We start from the raw sequence: 24,905 nt of genomic DNA on the forward strand, positions 1-24,905 counted from the left end.
AAATAAATGAGCCTCTTAGGCAAAGAGAAAAATCCTTTCAACGTTCAAGTTCGATCTAAATATTACGCTGAGAAGAGTTCTACCTCAAATATTCGTTGCTGCGAACTACTCTAATCTACTTAAGCAACGTGTTGATATAATCTTCTGGGACACGTAAGAAGCAATCTCTCCGATGCATTACCGCGTCGATCGCGATCGCCGTGGAATTCTTCGGGCTCGACGAGTCAGGTATTGAATAAAAGTCGTAAGTTTCTCCGCGCAAATAAATCTCGGAGAGGCGGTTCATTTTTATGCTTTTCTCTCTGTAGCACATTCACGTACGGCTCGTTCGATCCGGCCGGCCCTATCCAGCTTCGGCCGGAGCAATCGAATTCGTCTCACTTCGAGAGCCAACGAGCCCTCGTTACATTAGACTCAGTGAAATTGAACGTAAATACCGTGAAGAGAAGGACTGCCTCCAATTCTGACGGTTCGTCGCGTATCGCATGATTATTCCAAACGGGACGACCGTCTTCGAATTCTCCCTCTTTGAAATTGAGGAAGCGTCGCAAGATAATTCGAGACAACTCGTTCTAAACCCATTCTTTCGGGATTTGCTGCTCTTTTTGGGAAACCCTTCGTTCCCGTGGACCGAAATCTAGAAAATTCGTCGACTGAGCCATGCAACGACAGATAATTTGTTGACTGAAGAATTTTTATATCATTCGTCATCTGCACTTAAATTCGCACGTAATGAATGACTAACGAAATTCATAAATTAGTCGCAAATGCGACTCAGATTCGATATTCAACCAAATATTCCCTAAATGCAAATCATAAATCCATCGATGTTCATCCACCGCTCGAATCGATAAAAATCGTGCCTAAAAGGTGTTCACAGCTTCTGGTCTCTCGAAAGAAAGAAAATCGTGCGCAAGTCAGATTTTTCCAGGAGTTTCTTCAACGCGACAATAACAGCCTTGTAAGATATATCTATAGAAAGAGAAGAGAAGAGGGGAGGGGAGAAGGAAGAAAGGAAGAGATCCGAGGATTCACAAAAGCGGCAGCTATTTCGGGCACAAACATTCAGGGAATGCGAGGACGACATCGAAACGGAAGTGGCGTGCACAGTGGCTTAAAAAGGGGGCCAGTCAGCCAGAGGTAATCCCGAGGAAGTAAGGGAGCTTCAATCGCAATATCAACGAGAAACAAAGCCCGTCCGAGTGAAGGAAAGAGGAAACGAAAGAACGCGAGTTTTCTACGAGGAGGTGGAGAGAGAACAGAAGTAGAAGAAGTTGGTCCACGCGATTGTTGGAACGCGGAAGAGCATCGATGCTCTCAGCCGTTTCTATTTCCGTTTTACGTCTCGCTGCAAGTTCTTCCATCCGCCCCCACGCGACCAAGCCCTCACGAAAGATCGGTGGAACAAAGCGGAAACAGGTTGCCGCGTTTTCCGGACCAACGCGCGATTTCCTTTCGTTTCACAGTTTCGTCTTTCCTCGCAATTTTTTCCTCTGTCACCGTGTCAATTGTCGTCAAATAGTTACTTTCACGATACGATAAGTATTATTAATCACTGCTTGACTGATGATTTCCAGACGATTCAGCTTTTATAAGATGCGATCGATTACGAGGATTCAAGATCGTACTGTAAGAATTTTAGAAGAAAATCTTCCAATTGTCCCCGACGCTTTTGATTGCTCTGGAGAAGTACGATATTTGTTAAATTATAAGTTATTGAGTCGATAACTTTTACAGTTTACCAAGCAGCAAGTATATTTTTCGTGGTAATTTTTCAAGAATGACGGTACACTTTCACGGGACGGTTTAGAAAGATAATTTCGAGACTACGTCTTTGAACGTTTTATTAAGAAAAATGCAGGGATGCTGGAAAATGTACGCTTGGTATCTAGAGGAACAGCAAGATACGGACGCAACAGCTGCCGGCGATTTATTTTGGATTTGCCGCGAGCTTTCGTGGCACGGTTCAAGCAGCGCGAATATATGACACGGTGTGACACGGCGCATACCTGCCGCGGACGCGAAAGAAGCCCACGCGTGTGTTATGCCTCGCCTTTTGCTCGACGTAATCACGACAGCAACTCGTGAAAATGGGATTCGCTTTGATCTCACTACACATGGTATCGCGATCGAATGGTTTAGCTTTGGAAGAGAATCATCCTAACAGAAAACGATTTACATCTTACGACGAAAAAAGTGCCTTTCCGAGAAGCTTATAATAGATTCGCAGTTTAAAAGAATTGATTGCCAATCGACAGACTTTTAAAGGTGAAACTGATAAACCTCGCGTTCTCTCGAATTTCTAAGAAGATAGCGCTATAGTTCAGTGGCAAAGGAACGTAATACAGACTTCATACAAACATAAACGTTTGCAATTCCTTCTTATGAGTGCAAATAAATAAAATGTCAAAAATTAACTCAAAGTAGAAAGAAATGGTGGATATTAAATGTATCGACGAGTTGCTATGAAAATCGACACGTTTGGTGGCTCGGAATAAATGATTCGTCAGAGCAATTCAATTGGTGATTCGTCAAAGACTCTTCTGTGCAATCTAAACGTAGACGAAACGTGAAACCGACGTTTCACGAAGCTGAACATCATTCTGCAATTTCGTCGTTCTTTTTATTTCTTCCTCTCTCTCTCTCTCTCTCTCTCTCTCTCTCTCTCTCTCTTTCTCTCTTTCTTCTTTTTCAGAGCAGTGTTTTTTAATTTCATTGCCGGTACGTTCTTTTAAAATTCCACGTACATAATTACGAGAGCTCGTACGTGTGCCCGCTGCAGTAAGCGCATCCTCGAATTCGCGCACACCGAAATTACGTATTACGGTCGTACTTCTCGCGAATGAATTTAGCAAACGTACGCACGTTCCTGCATACCGGGTGACATGAGATTAATCGACTTTCAATGAACCAACGATAAACACTTTTCTTCAAAGCTATTTCTAACGGGCATCTTTCCTATGAAAAAGAAGATTCCTCCTTTATTTTCAATTAACAAATTTTCTACTCTATCCGACTCAAAATTAAACCAGTAATCTAGAAGAAGTTTCTGATAATATTACAAACTCTATCGCATTTTAACAATCGCTTTCATAATCCCCATTCATCTAATTACCATCCGTACAATTTATCCAAACACTGCATCTACTCGCAAAGTAAGCTGAGAAGGCAGCCAAAGTTGAATCTGGGAAATAAGGCGCACCAAGGAACCGGAGTAGGAAGTTCGCGACAGAAGTTTGCTAAAACGATCTCCTTATATCCTCCGTGTAATACATAATGCTTTACCCTGTTCTTCTGTAACAACCTTTATACTCCGCAAAATCTCCTTTACCTTAACAATCCAAAAACGGATGGAAGAACAACCTTGGGAAGTGCCTAAAAAGTTCTCAAAATTATGGATCGGGTGTTCCCTCCATCCAATCCTAAAATCATCCATTCGACTACATGTCCATTTCGAAAAGTCAAGAACCACTTGCGATAACAAACACTAACAGCGTTACACCGGCGTCACCCTATATAAAACCCCCATGTGCATCATCCACCGTTAATGCATTCCCATGTGTGAGTGTGTCGACGGTGAGCGTGGCCCTCCCTCGGCGCCGCCGCCCCCAGAGAATCGTGGTAGGGGCTGACCCCCACTTCGAAAATGCCTGGGTGCCCTCGCTGTCGTGCCTCCACCACTCGTCCTGCCGTGCCCCCACTGCCGCCGACACGACAGGCCCCCACTACCGCTGCCGCAGCAACTACGGCCGCGGAGGCTCACAGGCTATTTTCAAGCGCGGGAAATAAAGCGGAGGCTGCATTTTTAGCCTAACGGCCGACGGTCAGCTCGTTTTCGTCTTCCCATTCTCGCAAACACGGCCAGGGGTTGAGAGGAGACAAGTACACGAAAGAGTGGAGGGGAATGAGTGAGAAGAACGAAAGGGATTGTCTCCTCGATGGGGTTAATTGGAGTTGTGTAATCGAGTGGGAGGGAGGATCGATGCTGCGAGAACGTTTCTTTATTTCCGATTAGGTTCTATTAGTTCGTCCTTTAGCGGAGTCTTGCTAGCTAAATGCGTTCCATCGTCTCTGCTCTAAGATATCTTTTTTAATTTCGCTAATTTAAGCGCTCGTTAGCTAATCTGTACCATTTGCTTTCATTTTTCTTTCAATTTCAAAGTATGTATAAGATGCGATCTCTTATATAATTAGTACGTATAGCTTTAAATAAATTTGTAACTGCAGGGAAAAAATTGTAAAAGTTCGCAGTCAAGTGATACGTCAGGTATCCATCTTTAAATACGAGAGACTGCAAACTTCTCAAATCGTTTCGGCATAATTATAATCTTGTAATCATAGACTTCTAAATTTATAACTAGAACTATAACTATATATACATACTGCATTCGAAAATTACTCAATGAATACGAACAAACCAGATGCAAAAATCGAATGTAACGTATAATTACAAAGTAACGGACACATTTAATTTCTCGAATCGATCTCAACAATAATCATCAAATACTCTGTCTAACTGCTTTCTAACGCAAGGCAATTGTACCTGGCGGTCGAATATAATCCGAACGAAGCCCTGGAAACAAGGCAGAGACAGTCGTTTAGAGGGGGAAGTTTCTGAACGAGCTAAGCCCTTTAACACGCGTTACGGTGTAATTTCACTGGGCAGAGAATCGCTCTAAACGATACTCCGCGGCAACGAGGACGCTGGTCTCGAAACTTTTCGACAGTGGTCGGGGTGCAGACGCCATCCTCCGACGCCCCCTCAGCCACCAACGCCGCCGGAGGTGCGTTAAGGAACGAAAAATTAAGGAGGACGGCGCCAAAGCCGGCGGAGCTTTAATATTTAGATTCAATTACGAGAAGAAAGAAGGCATCGTTATGCGGCAAATTGTCGCAGTCTGCTGGACCGCGAAACAGAGGGTGGGTGGCTCGGAGGTTGAGGGTAGACGGTGGAGAGAGAAAAAAAGCAAGGGCTGGCCGAGACGCGTTATATCGCGACGTAATGGACGCCTCGAGAGGCTTGCTCGCCTGGCCTAGCTACTTCGTGAAAGTTATTGTTATTAGAGGCGTACAGACCGAGAGGATTCCTGTGTATTTGCCGATTTTTTCGAGCCACTCTCCTTATCTGCCACCTCTTTTAAAGTGGTAATTGGTGGAGCTGGTCTACGAAGTATTTTATGGGACCTTTTTGCGCGAATAAGAGGAGTTTATTCAACTTCAGGTGAAAAATTCTTGATATACGATGTGCTTCTGCCAAAGAGGACAAATCTCCTATTTCTACTTCAGCGAAATTTCGAGTTTTCACCAAGCCCTTCATGCACACGATGAAACGATGATACTCGGTAATAAACCTCTACAGCGTGCATAATTTTAAATACATTTATCTCGAAAAGCCGTTTACGCACGTTAATCCTTTTTTATTGGATTACATCATACATATAAATAGAGAATTCTATAAACATGGGGGTGAGTTTGAGAAGCTTGTCGGTGACATTGAATTTGTTCGATTTACCTTCGATTCGCGTGCATAAATTTCAAACAATTTACGAAATACGGATAAATCGGCAAAGATGATCATTGATCTCTCTTCGCAAATTACTCATATCTGCCCGTTCCATATAAGGGACACAAAACAAAGGATATAATGCAATTCCGAAAAAATCACAATTCCATCGAAATGAACTCAGTTCCGTATAATAACAAATGATGGAAATTGAATCATGGAACTGGCTGCATTGGGATAATCAAACAAATCAGAATAACCCATGTTCCGGAAAAGACGTAGAACCTTCTCAGAGTCGTTAAGAGTCAAAACACCGTTTACCTCGCGTATAAAGGAGATCGAAGATCCATCGGGACAAAGAGAGATCGCGAAAACAGAGTGGTTCGATGAATTTTTCGACCGGGTTGGAGCCGGTTGGCGCATGATCGCGAAAAGAAAAGCGCGTGTTCGGTCGAACCACGTGGCCGGACTGTGTTGGCGTACGCCGTACGCCAAATCAACAACGCTAGCCCCCTACGTACGAATTACGGGTTTACGAATCTTTGGCAGCCGGCGAGGCGAGTTTAGGTCGGCCATGTGCACGCCACTTCCCGTGCCACGTGCTATCTCCACGCGATCTCTCCTTTCGAACGCGCTTGTACTTGGCCCCGGTGCTTTCTTCTTTTCGATGACATTGAAATTCTCTTCTGAACTACATCATCGGATTTTCACGCAAACTTTCGATTTTGGAACTTCAAGTTGGAATTTTAGAAATCAAGATTTTAGATTTGGTGATGGCTTAAAAGACAGAATTTAGTAGAATTATTCGAGAGCTACTGGGTCACGCGCGCTTTTGATTCACGATAGGAACGTGTCCCGAATCTACACCAGAGCTTCTACGCTTACCGAAATGTCATGCATCATGGAATTGCGAAATGTTACTGTACTGAACGTGTCTTGATTTTAAATTAGTGTATCTTCTATTATTTTAAATTATTCGAAATTTTTTAAGGCAATAAATTGTACGATTCATTCGATTTATTTCCTCGCAAACATAAAATAATACCAATAATGTCAATAACGTAATTATTATTAGTATTACTAGAATGTTTCTCGAAGCAAAAGAATCATATCCATTTAAATCAACGTCTTCTATATGGAAACGCATATCTCTATCTCGACTAGCTGGTTCAAAGGGCTTAACTGTCGGGGTTAAATTCAGGCCACCTCCCCCCCCCCCCCCCCGGTAAGCGTAATCTATAGCGATTTCTCTCGCAGAGAACACCGACAGGCACTCTGAATGCACGTGTGCGCGAGTATCGATTCGGTTTTTCGGCCTCGGGCCTCGTTTCGAGCCGCTGTCGCGACTCTGTTCGCTGCGTGTTTACGCGCGCTTATCCTATCAAAATTGTGCACACGCGTTGTAACGCGTGTCACGGGAATTAAGCGGGCAAATGAGCCACTTTGCCATCAGGAAGCTCGTCCATTCCCGGCGAATTGAAAATGTTGCAAAATGATCGATTCGTTCCACGATGCGACAGACGTTTTACGCTCTTTTTCTAGAAAGAAATATTCGAGAAGTTCGTACATCTACGAAGTTAAGTAGTTGGATCTTTATACTGTGAAAGGTTGTTGCGAATCGTCATGGTTTTTTGAAGACGAAGAAAGTAGTTTGGTCAGGGAAGAAGGTGTAAAGGAGATTCTTCTAGACAATTGTCCACTCAAGCTCTTAAACTTCGTCCACTCGTAGTTAAAAAGAAAGATGTTTTTACCACGAGAATCTCGGCCGAGATTTAAGGCTACGAGAAACTTTCTACCGCCACCGAGGGGAAGAAAAAGGTATTTCATTCAAGAAAACCTCCCAGAACTCACATATTCCGTTTTACAAAATTACAACATCACATCGTACAGAAATGAAAGATTGACAAATATCTATAGTGTTTATCGGCGGCACAAAAACTCTAACGATACGTGCGTGGTCACACGATTGTGCGTATCACGATCTACGTAAACCGCATAAAAACATACAAACCACCCTCTCAAAATTTCTTATTCCAAACAGCAGCCTCAGCTGTTCGCGATACACCGGAACACCCTCTGTACTCCAATCCGAAAAAAATTGCCAAATTTCGAAAATAAAAACGGAAAGAAAAAATCTCGTTCGAGTTCCATAAATCGAGATACTGGAAGAAGCCGTGTCATAAATTACAAAACCGAAGGATCGAGACTCGGAGTGGTCGTATGCACATGTACGCGCGACGGGAAAAAGCTCGAGTGTCCGTGGCTAGGAAAAGGGGTTAGCATAGAGGGATGGAGAGTTGGTCGGTGCGCGTCGATCGAGAATTTATGGGAAGCCCATAGGTGGGCCGCTTCCAAACGCTCGATGGCAATGGCTACACGCGCTTCATAGAAGAGGAAGGGAAGAGGAGATGAGGAGAGAAAAAGAGAGAGGCTGGGATAGACTGGAATATATTTATTAATTTGGCATGCTTCCCGACCGTATAGCTGCTGGCCCCTTACGTTACTACGTTATGACGCGAACAAAGCGACTCCGCGATTTCTTTATAGGCAATTCCGGCCTCTGCATAGAGTGTTGTAAATATTACAACCCCTCCTACTACTCTTTCTATCTCAATATATGTATATATAAATCTGTATATACATACTAGGGTGTTCCAGGTTTTTGCATAAAATAATGACAGGATATGGTACGAGTAAAAATAAGAGAAAATATTGTATAAGTATACGCTCATAAATACTCGATTAATAACCTCATTCATCTCTTATATCACTGTGACACATTTGGTAAAATAAAGGAAAATATTTATAGACGATGAGAATTGCGCGCCCGAATGTATAGGAATTTTATTTTCTTTCTTTATCTAAAATCAATTTCTGTATAACATTTTTCATTATCTTTAATCGCGGAATATAATGGTAAAATGGAGCCAAAAGAGATAAAAGAAAGTAAAAATAAAAAAAGACCTGGGACACCCTATATGTATGATAACTACGTAGAGGATCGAGCATCCCGGGCCACCCCCAGTTTAACCCATCCTCCCCATTTGTTCAACCCCTGAGGCGCTTCATTCCGCGCGGCCTTTGAACTTACGCGAGACGACGAGGATTCCTCGAGACACCGCCGCGAAATGCCGCGCTTAATTTGTTTGCGAGACCTCTTCTTTGCAGGGAAACTGCTCCCAAACGAGGTTTGCGGTTCGGTTTGCGAAAAGTCATTTAGGAGAACGAGTCTCGAGGATAGGTTGATTTGATTTTGCCAAGGCCTTACTTTCTGATACGTTACTCGAGGTGAAACTTGCAGATGATACGCAGATATTTTATACAATATTAGATTGCACTGTGGGAAACTTAAAGGAAATCTTCAGAGATAAAGTATATTGGAAGATTTGTTGAGAAGTTTCCAAGAAATTCTTCATTCTGTGTTAGAAGAAACGACGAAGGAAATGTAAAGTAACTTTGCATATTACGAAGAAGATAAATTATTATTACAGTCAATCTTCGTGCACGACGAAAATCAAAAGGGGTTAACAGATCAATTTAACAGTTAACAAATAAATATTCTCGGTTCGCTGTGTATTTGCCAAACGGAAGATGAAACAAGGTCATCCTCGATTTAAGAAGAAACATCAACTCTTTTCAATCATAAAAAAAGCTGGCGTCAAATAGAAGAATCATGCTCTCGGAAGAAATAATTTTCTCCAGGACAATTCCAAGAACTGATATGCAGGCCGTAAGAGGAACACGAACTCGCGACTTTTATAATCTGAGTACGGCTGCGAGACGACATTCCTCTGGTCGCATAATTCATTCGTTTTTCAGACACCGGCGTCAGTCTCCTTGGGGGATTGCTTCGATCTACTCGTTTATTTTCGCGGATATCTTTACGCCGTTGAATGGGAATACTACCGCGGACAGATTTATTTAGAACGGGGAGAACGCGTTTTCCCCCTCATGCCTCTTTCCACCCCCTTTTATTTATCGTTACCGCGACAATGGAAATGGCCAACGGTGTCCTCGGATTGTACTCTAATTTAATGGACATCCGTGGCAATAATATGAAGAAGCTACCGTAGAAAACGCGAAAATGGCGCCCTGTAAATTCTGAAACGTGGACCGAACAACTTTCGCGTACAGATAAATGGACGATAATTGTGTTGTAATGGTAAGGTAATGGTGGTGTGTTGTAATGGTAAACTTTGATGAAAACTGAGTGTCCATTTTTCGACCGAACTGTTTTTGCTATTTTTTACAAAAGTTAAGTAGGACTGGAAATAATCAATTTATAATTTTTCGTAAAATTATCATTTTTGGACAATTGTATGACTGTTGATAAGGTAACGATAAAGTGTTAATAGAAGTTAATAGGAATTTGAAAGATTTATACCTTAGATGTAAGTTCCGGTATGAAGCAAATATTCTTTGGAAGGAAAAGACACTCTTATGTGGTGTCGAAACTAATATTCCGTCAAAGTGGATTCCAAAATCGAAGAAAATCAAAGTGTGTCGATTAGGAGACACACGGATAAACGCGATATCGATTACGCCTCATTTAAAAGTAAAACTGCCGGAATTGGGCCAAAGTGGAGGCCTAACGAATCCAATCGACTTATCGAGCCGCGATGAATTTCACAGTTCTTTACCACCCTCCGAGCCTTAATTTGCTGCCCATTCCGTATACCCGACAGTCAGTTCGCCAAATCAGATTGTTGGCTCGCGCGTCGACTTTTAAGTATCTCTTACTTGTTCGCAAAATTACTAAATGCTGTATTTGCTTCAAGAAAGGCCAAACGTTAAAAAAATATTTTTACCTGCAATTAAAAATATAGTAACATTACCTAGTACTAGTTGAGAATTAAACAACTCGGCTGAAAGTACTCCATGAATTACACAACAATCGTTGTTCTCAACAAGATACTTCGTGAAAGCAGAATTTATTCCCAAAATTCTCCATCGCCAGCAGCTTTAAAAAGTCCTTAGTACCCAAAGAACAACCCTTGGCCTATGCAACAGCTCTATCTAGAATTACACCGAACCAGAAGTCGGGGAATGCTGTCAAATCAATGTTTATTTTGAAAATCTTCCAGCATCAAAAGAACATCCCCTCGGTGTACAAAAGAGCACCATTGACCCCTGTGATCACAATGCATGTGATTACATCGACCCGGAAGTGAAGCGATACGGGGGCAGATTCGCGGCTATAAAACCGCCCGCACCCAGGAAACGCGTGGAGCGATTGGACGTGGGATGACGTTAGTCGGGGAGGCGAGGCCGTTGCGAAAATTTTATTGCCATTGTTTCCGGCGTCTCAGGCCGGCGTTCCTTCGAGAATATTCGCGCGAAAGGGTTCCCTCCTCTCTCACAGACGTACGCGATATGCTTTGCCGGCAATAAAACGCGATCCATGGAGCGGATGGAAAGGGGAGAGAAACGCGGAAGTGGATTATTTCGCGTCTCAACGATATGCCTGCCGTCAGGACGCCTCGAGCCAAGGGTTCGTCTTCTCGACGATCGTTTATCTTCACAGCCTCCAGCCGAAAGGCCAGGCTACGTCCCGTAAAAAGTCTCACGCGCGATTAAACGCCGCTAGCTCCGTCACCAGGGGGTCGAAGTACAGAAGAGAGGGTTGATGTAGTTTTATTTTCTTCAACACGCTGAGAGCGCGAAATGAAGGAAACGACTGCGTTTGTTTGAGATAATCGAGCAGTTGAAGTGTTAAACGACGTAAGTGTAAGTGTAAGTAATCAGACACGAAGATTTTTAGTATAGAAGAGAAATACAACTCTTTTAGTCCGCTCACCGCGACAGATCGACTTGTCACTCGAATTGATAATCTCTTTCGAATATAATAATTTCTTTCTTTAAAGATCATTTATATTTTATATTCGTGTGTATCGTTCCGTTAGTCTCAGAAAGAAATGATATTTAAATTTGTAATGACTAAAAAAAATATAATAAAAGGAAGCTGCCGGAGAATCAGCTTGACGACACGAAAATTCCGCGTGTCCTGTCCCGCATCGCGCCATTTATTTATTCATCGATTCGCGGCAGCAGTCGATGTGCATCGACCTTATTAAGCCCCTCTTCTCTCTGTCCCACCACCGCTTGCAAGCCGGCGTCCCAAAATCAACATGAAAAGAAAGAGGGGCTCGAAAAAGAGAAGAGGCGGTCGAGGAAGCGGATAATCCCTGGTGCCGCGGGTGCGTCGATATAATTAATAACCCGAAAGCCGAAACACATAATCCAACATTAACAAGCAGCGGAAAACAGGCTCACACTCCCGTGTCGCGGGTGTAGAGGTCGGCGCACGCTTGTGTATCGAGCCCCAGCCCCCCAACGTAAACTGGAATACACCTCCTCGTGACGAGGAGGTGCGAGGTGCATCGTGATGCGATAGCCCGCTTGAGCTCGTTAGATGAATGGGGCCGACACACATACCGAACAACACCGAGCTAACCGACACGGCCAACCAGAGAAGGGGTTGGGAGAGGATAGTTGCCAGAGCGAGAAGGACGGCCAGATATCGAGAACTGTCGAAAAGAGGAGAGAAACGTCCAGAGAGGGACAAAGAGGTAGCGACACGGGAACAAAGGGGAAGGGTTCATAGGTGGGTAGGATAGGCAAAGAGAGAACGAGAGAGGAAGAGGGAAAGGTATAGAACACAGAACACGAGGGTGGTTGGTGGTTGGGCCGAAGGGCAGACGGAGGATGGGAGTGGAGAGTAGAGGACGGCCCGCTAGTTTGCATAAATTTAGGAAATACAGGGTAGAAAATCGATATCCGCATAGAGATTATAGATGGTGGTTGGTAGGCGCCGCGTAGCCGCAGCCTCCGTCGCGACGGCGTATGCGCTACATGTCTACGCTCTCTGCCGACTACCCTCGTTCCACCCTCTCCCGACTGCACACCCCTCCTCATTCTATCTCTCTTTCTCTTTCCCGATTCCGTCTCGCTCTAACCACCCTGGCCATGCCCCTATATCCCAACCCTTTCTATCTTCCTCCGTCTTTCTCTGTTTTCCCTCGATCTATCTCCATCCTGCTTTCTCTCCGGCTACCCGAAAAGCTCGTGTGTACCCGTGTACTAGGATACTTCTTGCGGGTGTTGGTAGTGCACTCTCTGCACCCCCGCACATTTTGCACCCACCAACCCCTCTTCATCCCTCTGCCGCCCTGTTCTCGCGTGATAGCGCGACTCGTACACGTTCTCCGCGTCCTACAATATCTCTGTCCCGGTCTACCCACGAATCTTCCGTCTTTTCCACCCCGTTCGAAATCCCGCACCCTCTCTGACTCTTCGTCCTCTCGTCCTCTCCACCCTCTTCCCTTTTCCTCGTCTCTCTGTTTCTCGGACTCTCGATGCCACGTTTTGTCTCCTCGTTCCCGGCTAGCCGTCTCCGTCTCTCCGGATCCTCTCTCACAACCCCAACTCCCCCAGCCACCCGTAGTTTCTCGCTCTTCCTCCCGTCCCCAGAATTGAAGTAGTCGATATCGTCCTGCGGCCTGTCTCGAAATTAAGAGAAAACGACGGACTCGGACCATGCTCCGCAGCCCCCTACCCTTGACGGTCCAAGAATTTTTCTTGCTTCCTTTTTTCGCTCTTCGAACGCTTCTTCTCTGACAATTTCCACCACCCCATCATTCGTATTCCTTTTTTCCTCTTTCTCCTCCCTTTTTCTCCTTTTTACTCGGTTTTTCGGTAGCAGGGTGTACCATATCGCCCAGTCGTCGGACCAGGGAGAAAGAGCGAGCTTCTATGCCTTTCCTCGTCCACTCTGCTCGTCCTTCGTGGTCGACGAATTTTTTCTTTTTTTTTTTGGTAGCCCCCGAGGGAATCAAGGGGAGAGGATGTGTTTTTTTTCGAGGGCACTCGCCGTCGAACGAGACCTTTCATCGAAGGGGTTAATCGCGTATCGACGAGCCGCGATTATCGGTCTTTTCGGGGTGCTCGGATACGTAAACAGTACGAAGTAAGCTTTCGTAATTCCAATAACTGTTCTCTGATATTTCTTCCGACCGAGTCTCGATTATTAATAGAATTTTCCTTTTTACAAAGGAGCCAGAGACGGACTACAGGTAAATTGCGGATTGTCGGGTGATTAATGCGGTATCGATAAAGGGGTTGAGGCGTGCAAACTTTTAATTGCAACGCTCAGAGACCTCGAAAGTCTTGATTTTCTCGAACAATGCGAAACTGCCTTACGTCACGCGATTCAATCCGATATAAGACATCCTTCTAAAGAATGGACATCGATCACGATTCTAACTGTGAATCGGCAAAGAATTTTTCTTATGATTTTACACGCGGCTACAGGCTGAGATTTTAGCAACGAAACAAAACGAGGAGAATTGTTTTACATCGTGTTTAAAGTGTAATTCTGTACAATGTCCTTATCCCGCATACATGAGAAACAGCAGACTACGAATTACGGTTCTCAACTTTATACGATCGATTTTAAGATTACGAACTACGTTTTTTTGTTTCACAGGATGAAGTACGGACTACAAATCCCCTTTTCCTAGAATTCGGACTACAAAGTAGCTATTTTCTATTTTACGCGAGGCTTTGGACTATAAATTATGCCGTAGATAGGCAACCGACTGCAAATCCCCCTTTTCCTATCTAGATAACGCTCTCGACTACAAAGCACCTCTTCTTTATTTATGTCCCACCACTTAGACTGTTGATTAGACCGCAGCCAAACTTTAAATGAACTTCAAACTACGGATTTAACCAATTCAATCCTTCGCGTTACCGAAGTTTTTACGATACGATTGTCAACGATTACGGTATACTCTTATAGCGGCACTTTTCCAGATAGCAAGGATTTTGTTGCAAAGAATTTATTTATACACTAACAATTGTCTCTTAACTATTCTCTTTATCGATGAAAATGGTACGAGAAATATAACAGCGATAGTGGGATGCGAAGAATGAACTGTGAAGAATGAATTCTCCATCAAACCGTATAAAATTTTCAAGTCGAAATTTCTCAATAAACAGATACTTGAAAATTCTCAATATTTATCGAAAACCACTTTACCCAGAAATGTTAGAGAAGGGAGGAGGGAATGTTACAGACACCTGCAAGGTCCCAAGATACAAAGTTATTTTGTCCTGGTAGCTGCAATACTTAGATTGAAATATAACGGATATATGGTCATCGTATTGAAGTAAAAGTTTCTTTATTCCTTCGCGATCGCCTCAACCGATTCGGAAAAATAACTCTACGTTTAGTGACACAACCTCAGAAGTTCCAATTTATTCAACGATTACAAATGGCGTAAAGTATGTATGTAAATGGCGAGAAATATGTAGAGTCAGAGAAAGTGTCCGAGAGTGGAACGTGTTCCTGTTCGAATCGGTCCGCTTTCAAAGATTGCGATTAGAAAAGAGAAGAATATACGAGAGAGAGAGAGAGAGAGTGAGACGGGGGGAGGAAGTCTCTCTTCTCTGGAAACGTCCATTCCAATTTTCCGCGGGGACGAGTGTCGCATGTCAACGAGTCATGCACGTCGTCGCTTTTTATCCGCGAACGCCATGAAATGTGTATCGCTTTTTTCCCGGCTCTTTCTGGAAAGCATCTGCGTACGTGGCCTGTGTGTCGAGCGGCTTTCTACCAGCTCGAAAATTTCAGGTCGACGAATGTGTTGTCGCCCGATTACCGAGATCGATTCGTTCGTTCGGAAAAACGATACGAAAATGGATGAATCAAACGCGAGTTCGAACCAACTCCCAATCTTCTTTTTAGTCCTCCATCCTTTCCAACAGCGAACAGTAGTAACTTGCTATTGCTTTTCAAAGTTTGAATGTGACCTAAATCTAATCTGAACCTAACGCCAGATAATGTTTCTTGGAGGGATGCCGACACAACGATGCGGTGATAAAATAAAATAGTAAAATACACACGAGTAGGCTTGTTGATATTTGTGCGAATTCGAACTTTTTATAACCGTAAGTGAACAAATGAAATCTAAGCAGAAAATCTTATTTACTAAATATCGTGAAGAGTGCTATACTTCGAATATCACATTTTTGCATATTATCTGCATTCTGTGTATTTGTACGCTTTCAAATGTCCCAGAATTGCATAAATATTTGCAATCTGTATACGAATAACTTTCAAGTCACGTGGCACTACAAAGAATGAAGTAAGATATTCGAAAACATATATGTAGAATGTTTCGATAAAAAGTAACCGAAAGCCAAACAAGATTTAGAAACCCTAACCAACGATAAATTCGAATTGAAGAAGAAAGATCGTTGACAAAAGTTAATTAAAATGGCAAAGGAGAAACGAACAGACTCGCAAACAGATATCGTCGATTATGGGTTCTGCGAATAGGGCCCTGTTCTACGCTCGGTCACAATTTCATAAAGCCCGTCTATATAATGGTACAGGGCTCGGCCGAGCCTGCAGGGCTTCGTGCGACGCAGATTAAATGTACTTCATGTAAAATTCAACGCGACCCGCGCGCGCCTACGGCTCCGAGGCACTTTCGTTTTTAAAAACTTCCACGCAGCGACCCCCGGGAAAAATTTGTATCATGCCAATCGCCATTCCATCGAAGTCCTATTCGTGACTTGGAAAATTAGCCTGTTCGAAGGAAGGACGAAACTAAAAAAATCGCGTAGTAGTACCTAGATACGAAGTGATACTCAAACCTAAATACATACATTGACTGACAATTTTTAGGACTTTTAAAGGAGAAAGGAAACTATCCTTCGAAACTATACAAAATATCGAATGTAAGAGATTAAAGACAAAGATAAATAGAAATCACGACAACGAAAAGAACCGACTGCTTATTTTCGCATAACAAAGAATCTTGAAACCGTTTCACCTGTCATCGGGTATCGGATTCTAATTCGCGTCGAATCAATCGTACGATACAGTCGTAAAACAAGGAGTTAGCGAAAAAAAATTGGTCGTTGGCCGACGATTTCCCCTGAAGTCGACGATCCATCGATCCCCCCTCCATTCTACGATAGGATAGCTTCTTTCACGAGCATCGGCCCGTTCGTTCTTTTCGTCCCGCTAAATACCGCAGCATCGCGAAATTAAAATATTGATCGAACAGCGTCGCGAGGGAGAATACGAATTGCGGTGGATAGACGAGAGAAAGAGAGGACCAGCCGAATGTTAGCGGTGCACCGGTCGTTGGGGGTTGGGAGAGAGGCTGGATGGTGGCGAAGGCCGCCACCGGGGGAGAGAAAAAAAGGACCAAGGGAAAAGATTGCGGTCCGGCCGAAAATTCGAATGTCAATGACTCGTCGAACCGAGCCGACGCGCCAACCTCGCTCGATATCCGGGGTTCACCGACTTCTCTTCCGTTTTTCCTCCCTTCTTCCTCTTCCTTCTTTATTCGCGTTGCTTTCCTTTTTTCAGTTGCCTGTTTGTTCGTTATTTTATTTTCTGCCCCCCTAATTGAACTTTTGTTCGACAGAGTCGAGGTCGATCGGCCTGAACGTTACCTTTTGGGATTATCTGGGGATTCCCGTAGATGCAACCAAGGATTTTGTTGGTATCTTACTGGTCAACCAGTGGCGAAACAAAATATTAGCCTCAGTTGAGAAGCGATGGATTGGGAAATTCGTGAGGTACTTGTGCGTCGAATAGAGTAAACATGTTATTTGTTAGACTTTGCCGCGATTTTATTGGTAAACCGACGATGAGGCAAAATGCTAGTCTCGTTCGAATATCAGTTCTCTAACTCGATAAAATAAACACAACGAATGTATATCTCGTTTCGTTTAAGGCGAAATAGCCAAATCCAAATTTTCGACTCACCGATGCCAGCAGATAGTTAAATTCCAGAATGCAAAAGCTTAAATATTCGAACATTCGACGTTGCAGAGAAAAATCTAGCAACGACAACTTCCCAAAAATTAAATAAGCAACGAAGCGTTTCGTGATTCACGCTATGCCTCGTTAATGTCCCTGGTCCCGCGCTAAATCGTTCTATTAATAAAGAGGTTTCCGAGACGAGACGCAGGACGATTGAGAACTACTGGCTTTGAGGCTGAGCGATAGCGCGCGTCACGAGGACGCTTCTGCGCCAGAAATAGGCCGAAACCTCATTATTTTTATTCTTAACCATGAAATTAGCAGGCCGTAGCACACCTCCGTGTCGACGACTAGCTCGGTTTCGTGCAAACGTCCGCTGACATTCGCCGATGAAGAACCTCGCTGGAACTTTTATCGCGTTTCGACCTGGCATATCGATTCGTTATGGCGTGTGCACCTCTGTGTATCGTTTTCATCCACGACTTCCACGTTTGACACCTGAATTTTCTTCCTACCCTTCAAACTAGCGAACTTAAATGCTTCAAAATTTAACGCCTTAATTTGACACCTGGTCAGATTAAAGCGACGATAATTTTTCGTCTCTCGCGTCTTCCCTTTACCAATTTTTACGTGTACAAACTTATTGCTTTCGTATGATACTAGATATAACGTACAAAATTATTCGACTAAAACATCCTATAGGTAAACACACAGCCCATTCTGTATACATATATGTGTAAACATGTGAACCGTTTCAAAACGATATAAAACATTTCTCGCATAATTTACGACCTTAACAACACATTGTTAACGGTATATTGTGAAATAAATCTTATCCTAGTTTCCGCACTTTTTTAGAAAATATGTCAATGCTTATAAAGTATAAAAAAAAAGTCAGTGCTATAAGAGTGTGCTAATATACGAAGTTAACAGATTTAGAAATCTAAAATTCGACATTGACAAATCTATCCGTGTTCTAACATCGTGTTCGACGTCTCGTCTCTATTTACGAAAAGAAAGAAAGAAAGAAAATATCGAAGAAATCACTCACCTGGAGCTCCTCCTTGCACTGACGTTCCTCTTCGAGACTCATCCGTTTCTCGTGTTTCTTGTAGTAACGCCTCTTGGCAGCTTGTAGGTTGAACCACGTGTACGAGAAAGACTTTACGAATGGTAGGAGGGCCTCAATGAATGGATGGAACTCATCCTGCAGGCAGAAACGGTCACAAATTGATTAGCGACGCGTTTGTCCGGTCGAATTCCGCCCGTCGAGAACGAGGGTTATCCTCGAAACCCCTTCGAGCCCAAAGGAAACACGAGCCACCATCGATGTTTACTCTGTGCGCGCTTCACTCGAAAAAGACGACGGAAGCTTCGTGCAATCGAATTCGAACGAAAACACCACTGGGAAAATAGCTGATTGGTCGTTCAAATTCTGTTTAGACGCGCGATTATTCGAAGCTCTATTCCTTAGGACTCTCGGTGGATTTAAAGAATAGTAACAGCAATAGTGACGGATGTCCGATTTGCAATTGTATTCTTTTTAAGTATTTTTCTTGTTCTTTTTTTTTTGTTTTTATTTTCTTGTAGAATTGTTGAGAAACGAATACCCGTATGATTGGAAGCTAAGTTAGAGTGGATCATAGGGATTAGTCTCGTAAAAAAAGTGCCCTCCCGTTCTCGGATGAAATGGTTTATAAGCTTGTTATTTGTATATAATCGTGCAAGGATGGTGCAAATTTTTGAACTAGCTTTCATGCAATTCAATTCGATTCACAATGGTCTCAAAAGTTCAGTCTCGTAATTTATAAATAATTCCTAAATATCCTATCCGTTTAATATCCAGAACCTGATCTAACAAAACTATCATGCAGCGAAGATTTGGAAAATAAAAACTTTCAGTGAAAAAGCTGAAGTAGACAAATTGTTCGAATTCTTATTCCAACGAAAGATAAGAGAGAGGAAAAAGTCGCGGACATCCTGAGGAAACCTGGCCCTTATCTGCACTTCGAACTGTTCCGGAATGAAGACACGGTCGAACCTTCGTTTCCGGTTGACGGAGCGACAGGGAGAACCGGGAAAAGAGGGAGATCGATTATTGGTCGAGAAGTCGACGGCGTTTGCCTTTGTCAGGCAAATGCGATTTCTCGTATAGAATCCCGCGATTCACGCTTCAAGAGGATGTAAACATCGTTCTAGAGAGATGAATTTTCGATGACTTTTCCGGCGAGATGAAAACCCTGCTCGATGGAATATTTGTCGGCAGAACAATATCGCGTACCTGCAATCTCATCTTCTACTCTTTAGACATATTCTTGCGCACGAGAAAGGGTCTTATTGAACGATAGGAATTTGCATGTTGATTGAGTGGTACGCTAATGACGTGTGGTTGAAAAATTGTTGGAGTGTAACATAGGGGAAGATATAATTTAAGATTGAGAAGAGAAAGTTGAAATTTTACAAATAAGATATGATCTATGTATAACCAGTCTGTCATTACGTAAAAGAAACGTGATAGGTAGTTTTACGTGCATTATTTACTGAACATTAACAAGACAATACGTACGTCTGTATATTTTAGTAACATATCGAAAATAACTTTAGTGATTTTTTCGAAATATGAGTCATTCCACGATCACATTGATCATCTCTATGAATTAACAAAAAATCGAGTTTGACAATCTGCCCTGTGACAAACCCTGAAAATCGTCCATTAAGAAATCCTTGTTGTAAAATTTTGAATCATAAAGATAATATCTTTCATTTCAAATTCTTATCTTTCAGGCTTCTTAAAACGATCAACGATCGTAAGAAATCTCGGTCATACTTCGGAACTTTCGTAAAGTTAACCTACCATTGCTATGATCTGATTCAGAAGTCTAATCCGATGAAAAGAGGCGAGGGAAAGAGGAAGGCACAAGCATAAATCGAAAAGAACACGTTACAGTTTATCTCGAGCTATCGTCCGTGATATCGCGGCTCACCGATAAAGAATACAAAACCGCAGAATCGAAACTATGCGACGATGCGATACGTCAGAGGAAAGGCGAAGGGACGAGGAAGAACACGAGGCTGGCCTTTGGAACAAGCGTCAAACGACACGAACCATCGAGTATTCGCAAGCACTGCGGCTGCTGTGGCACACTACCGTCTGTCTGTCCCTCCTGCAGTCCGGCTGTCAGAAGCACCGATTTTCGCAATAACAACCGTCAGGCTCGTAATACTCCTCCGCCACCCTGTCGCAGATTGATCGTGGCCTCATCTGCACCACCTCTCCGACGACTTTCTTCTCCTCCTCCTTTCACCTGGGATCAACGAACCGACCTTATGGTCAATTTCAATCTCTTTATTTCTTTCTATCTTTGAACTTATTTGGTGGATGTTCTTCTCGCAAGATTTTTTTTCCAACTATCTTGAGGAGGTCTCTTCCTGGTTGCGTCTCGTTAGCATGCTCGAGCAAGCAGAGAGGTAAAGGGTTTCTCCTTCGTTGTCTGCGTTCTCTCGAGGATTTATTGGCTTCCTCGAGGGAGACGATGTCTAGCGGGAGAAGCTTCAATCTTCCAATGGGTTTCTGCTGCGGGAAAACGGACCATGGTTTTGTGGTGGTTTGATCGGTCTCGAGTTCGGGACGATCGGTGGCGACTAATAAGGGAATTCGATCGTGGCTAACAATTCTTTATATTTTTCATCTACACTGCTCAAAACAATCGGAACAAGAATCGAATCGGAATTCATTAGAAGCAAAAGGTAGTATGAACCGGTTCTATTACACCCGTCGACCGAATAAAAACGAAGAATTATTAAAAATAAAGCAAGTATAGAAATAAGGAACGACCTGAAGACCTGAAAACGATCCTCCAGTTGTTTCAAGCAGTGTATCTCTCCTGTAGGCCAATTTCATAGCTAAACAAAACGCTTAATCCTAACAAATTTCATTGCACGTTGGTGTCACAAATCGTATACGAAGTAACTCGAAACTCGCAATACGTTGTTTTTACGTTTTCCCCTTTTGCAAGATGATACTCTCTGATACTTAAGGTTATCCAAGGTTATCTGCTTCCTCCTCAAATAAGATTTTCTTCGATCCATAAATTTTGTACCGAAAACTGGAAGAAAAATCGGAATATGTAACCCGTGGAAGAACAGAGGAAGATTTTCGCGGCGCAAGCCCGCTTTGTCACCGAATCTCGCCTGTCCGCGCGCCCTCGCGTCTATCTATAAGACACGTCGTTATTTTCGGAACGCGAACGAAAATCAAAGACATTAAGGAGGCGCACGGTGACGCTGTACGCGTCGTCATCGCGGAAAAGACCGGGGGAGGACAAGGACGCGGGCGAAGGGGACGTCAACGTGCGATTTGCCCGGGTTTCTCGAGGGTTGATGAACCGCACGGATACATCTCGCGAGAACGAACGCCGAGGATCCAACATTTCGATGTCGAATATCTTTCTCAGTGAAACGATCCTTTCGATCAATCTGAAAAAATGTTTAGATTGTAAAATGAAGTAAAAACTTTGGAATTTGTGGAATAGCTAATAAAGTATTTAAGGGATTAAGGGATTCATTAATCATAAGATTTAGGCTCATTTTGAATTTGTGAATTAGTCAGCAATTAATAAATAATAGATTTGCAGTTAAATGTTATTAGCAAATTTATATTATGTCTAGAAAAACTTCTAAACTCGATGAAAGTATTACTCTAGGTAATTAAGGAATGATCGATCAACGCTTCGTTTAGGGAATGATTGATCGATGACGTAAAATGATAAACTACGAGCTAATTGATGGTAATTTATTAGAGCAAGTGTGAAGGTTTAGAAATGTCTAGAACAATCCGTGAAATATATTCTACCGAAGATGATGAAAATAAAGTTAAATAAAGATGCATCGCACGCGGTGTCTGGACTTCTATAACGCGAAATGGATCCAAGAAACCGGGTTCCGAAGGGTGAAGAGGGATCTGGGCGAGCGCACGTGTCGCGGGAAACTTCTATTTGTACGGCGAGTTTTGGTGCGTAGTTGTCGGTAATAAATCGACGCGGATTCTGCGCGTCTGCGCTTGTTTATCGCGACGCATCGACGTGGAATACGTTTCTTCTACGATCTTTGGCCACGCCAACGTCGAAAAATATAAGCAGTCATTTTCGCTTCCATTAAAAAAGGGACACCAGAAATTCTATACGAGAACACCTATCGAAGAGACAGAATGAAAAAACAAACAGACCGCTATCCCATAAAAGTTAATTGAAAAATAAAATCAAATTCCAATTCCAAATATTAAGAACATAAAAAAGTCACAATTGAAGGTTTCGAAATGGAACCACCAGTTATGTCATTGCACTGTTGCGCTGTAGTGCCTACAAACTCAAACAATTAACCACGATCGAGACCCAACATGGAGATCGGTTTTCTATCACGAAAACATTCCAAATGCTTGAAAGCCACCGACGCCCGAGTAATCTCTCAAATACTTACAAGAACTACACGTTTGGACCACTTTGAGAAACCGACAAGCCAATCACCCCGCGCAGAGAATCAAAGATTCTCGCTAGAAACGATTCACCCGACGATCGACACGCTGCTTTCTAACGACCACGAGATCAGCTGATCCTCCTCCAAGGAGCCAATCAGTCTGGAGTTGATCACCGACCCGCTTCTATCACCGTGATGACCGATTGTTTAAATATATGGAATCGATACCAAACGACACTGATCCACTCCGGTTGCCTACCAAACCACCGTCGCTTCACTGATGTACCCTCCTCGAATCCACGAAAATCGTTCGATCGTAATTCCACGATCGAGATCGATAGAGCCAATGCGAGAACGATTTACGAAACACGATTCGCCGTAAACGGAGAACAAAAATGGTGAGGCAGAGAACGAGAACGCGCGCGAACGTAGAGAAACGAAACGAGAATCGTCGGAGCACGGATTGCGGCTGATCGCGGATTCACCGTGCGAGGGAGAGACGTAGGAAAGACCGTCGACGCCGGAACGACGGGTACGACGTCGGTCGTCGCGACGACACTGAGACGCCGGTCGTCGAGACGCGCGTATCTAGACGCGCGCCGAAGGCACCGCGCGGCGGCCAGGTACGGCACCCCAAACAGTTATTAATAGCCTCTGTCCTAGCTTACTAGATTTGCCCTCGAACCGACGCAACTTCCCCTCCCTCCCCACCCCTCCTCAGCCTCCACACTCCTCCCGCCGTTCTGTGCTACACTTCGACTCTTCCCCTTAGATCCCCTCCGCCTACCGAGTTTCCCATCCCCCCGACGCCCCTCTTCCATGTTTTGCATCTCTTGCTGTCTCTCTCTCTCTCTCTCACACACACACACTCTTTCTATCGCGATCCTTTTGCCACTTTGCTGGGTCGAAGCTATGATCTTCCTTTTCTCGATTTTTTAAACGGTTTTCGCCCTTTGCGATCCTACATCGAACTAGACTCGAGATTCTATTTTCCACGATTTATTTTTTTTTTTTTTTTTTTTTTGTTTAGTGTCAACTCTGTCGCGGCCATAGTTATCCTACTAAATATATGTTTAGAATTAAGTAGAATGTTACTCTAATTAGAGAGACGAGTCATAAAATAGCAGGGAAATTTTAGCACATTCGTATTGTATAATTCTAACGCTCTCGTCTGTAGATGCAAAACGATTAATTTTATATCCGAAGCAAATATCGTACGTATATTGGGTTCAGTAGTCCGCAGATTTGCAATTTGAAATTAAAATCGGAATTAAAATTAATCCTTGATACTCGTACGCTCTGCCTTCGTTGTATTCAATCTTCGATCCACGGATACGATTCCGCATTATAAATCAAAGCATCGAGGAGAGCAACTGAAGATTTCAATTTGACATTTCGAAACAAAATGGTAATAATAATATTTACACGTCTAACTGTTGTCTATGAAATTCAATTTTCGTTTCGTTTCAAGTTTCGTATTAAAAGAGAAAGGGTTTTAATGGTAATTTACGAGAGAAATGTCTATGTTCGATCGGCGAGGATAAAAATTTACACTGCGACAGCAGGCGCTAGTGTCTAACAAGGGACGTCCCGCGGGACGATGGGCAAATTGCGTGAAACTCGAGGAAGAAGGCCGGGCAAAATTGATTCTTGCCACGTTCCAATTCCCCGCGGAGCTTCCTGTCCTAGCCGCCGCTGCTTTCCGCGTCAATAAACCCGCGAAAAAACAATGGAACTGATTTTTGGAAGCGCTAAAAATAGTAGGCGCACCGAGAAGCCCGATTCCGCGAAAATTTTTCTCTAACTCTTCCGAAAGGCGTGCACCGACTGCCGAATCAGAAGATACCAAAAACAGATAAAAACGAACAAAATACTTTGGACATCGTGCAAATCCCCTAAAAATTAATCCATTTGAATTTTCACGAATTTTTTAGAAAGGCGATAAACGATGAACGAAAAATTAACTTGTAAGATTCTTTTTTAACGATAAGTATGAAAGAAATATCAAAGACTTAAACAAGTCATGACACAATCGCTATATCTTGTTCAAAAATCTCTACTCTCTCACCCTCTTACAAAATATATTAGATCGTCCCAAAAGTTTCTTTCACTTTCTAAGGAAATAGTAGATGCACAACATCTTTT

The 24,905-nt window shown here is 43.2% G+C and overlaps 1 protein-coding gene across 9 annotated transcripts in view; it reads right to left on the minus strand.

The window, feature by feature from the left end:
- LOC126917652 (nuclear factor 1 X-type) overlaps positions 1-24,905 on the minus strand; it is a 65,307-nt gene that overhangs the window by 35,015 nt on the left and 5,387 nt on the right. For 7 of the 9 annotated variants that reach the window (XM_050724767.1, XM_050724773.1, XM_050724774.1 and 4 more), the window contains exon 2: positions 18,340-18,495. In XM_050724767.1, coding sequence (XP_050580724.1) covers positions 18,340-18,495 — 156 coding nt within the window. Of the gene's footprint in view, positions 1-18,339; positions 18,496-20,394; positions 20,863-22,763; positions 23,392-24,905 lie in introns of those variants that run through there. The other 2 variants (XM_050724771.1, XM_050724770.1) reach the window with 2 other exon arrangements.

This window comes from Bombus affinis, chromosome 6 (assembly GCF_024516045.1).
Source record: "Bombus affinis isolate iyBomAffi1 chromosome 6, iyBomAffi1.2, whole genome shotgun sequence".
NCBI lineage: Eukaryota > Metazoa > Arthropoda > Insecta > Hymenoptera > Apidae > Bombus > Bombus affinis.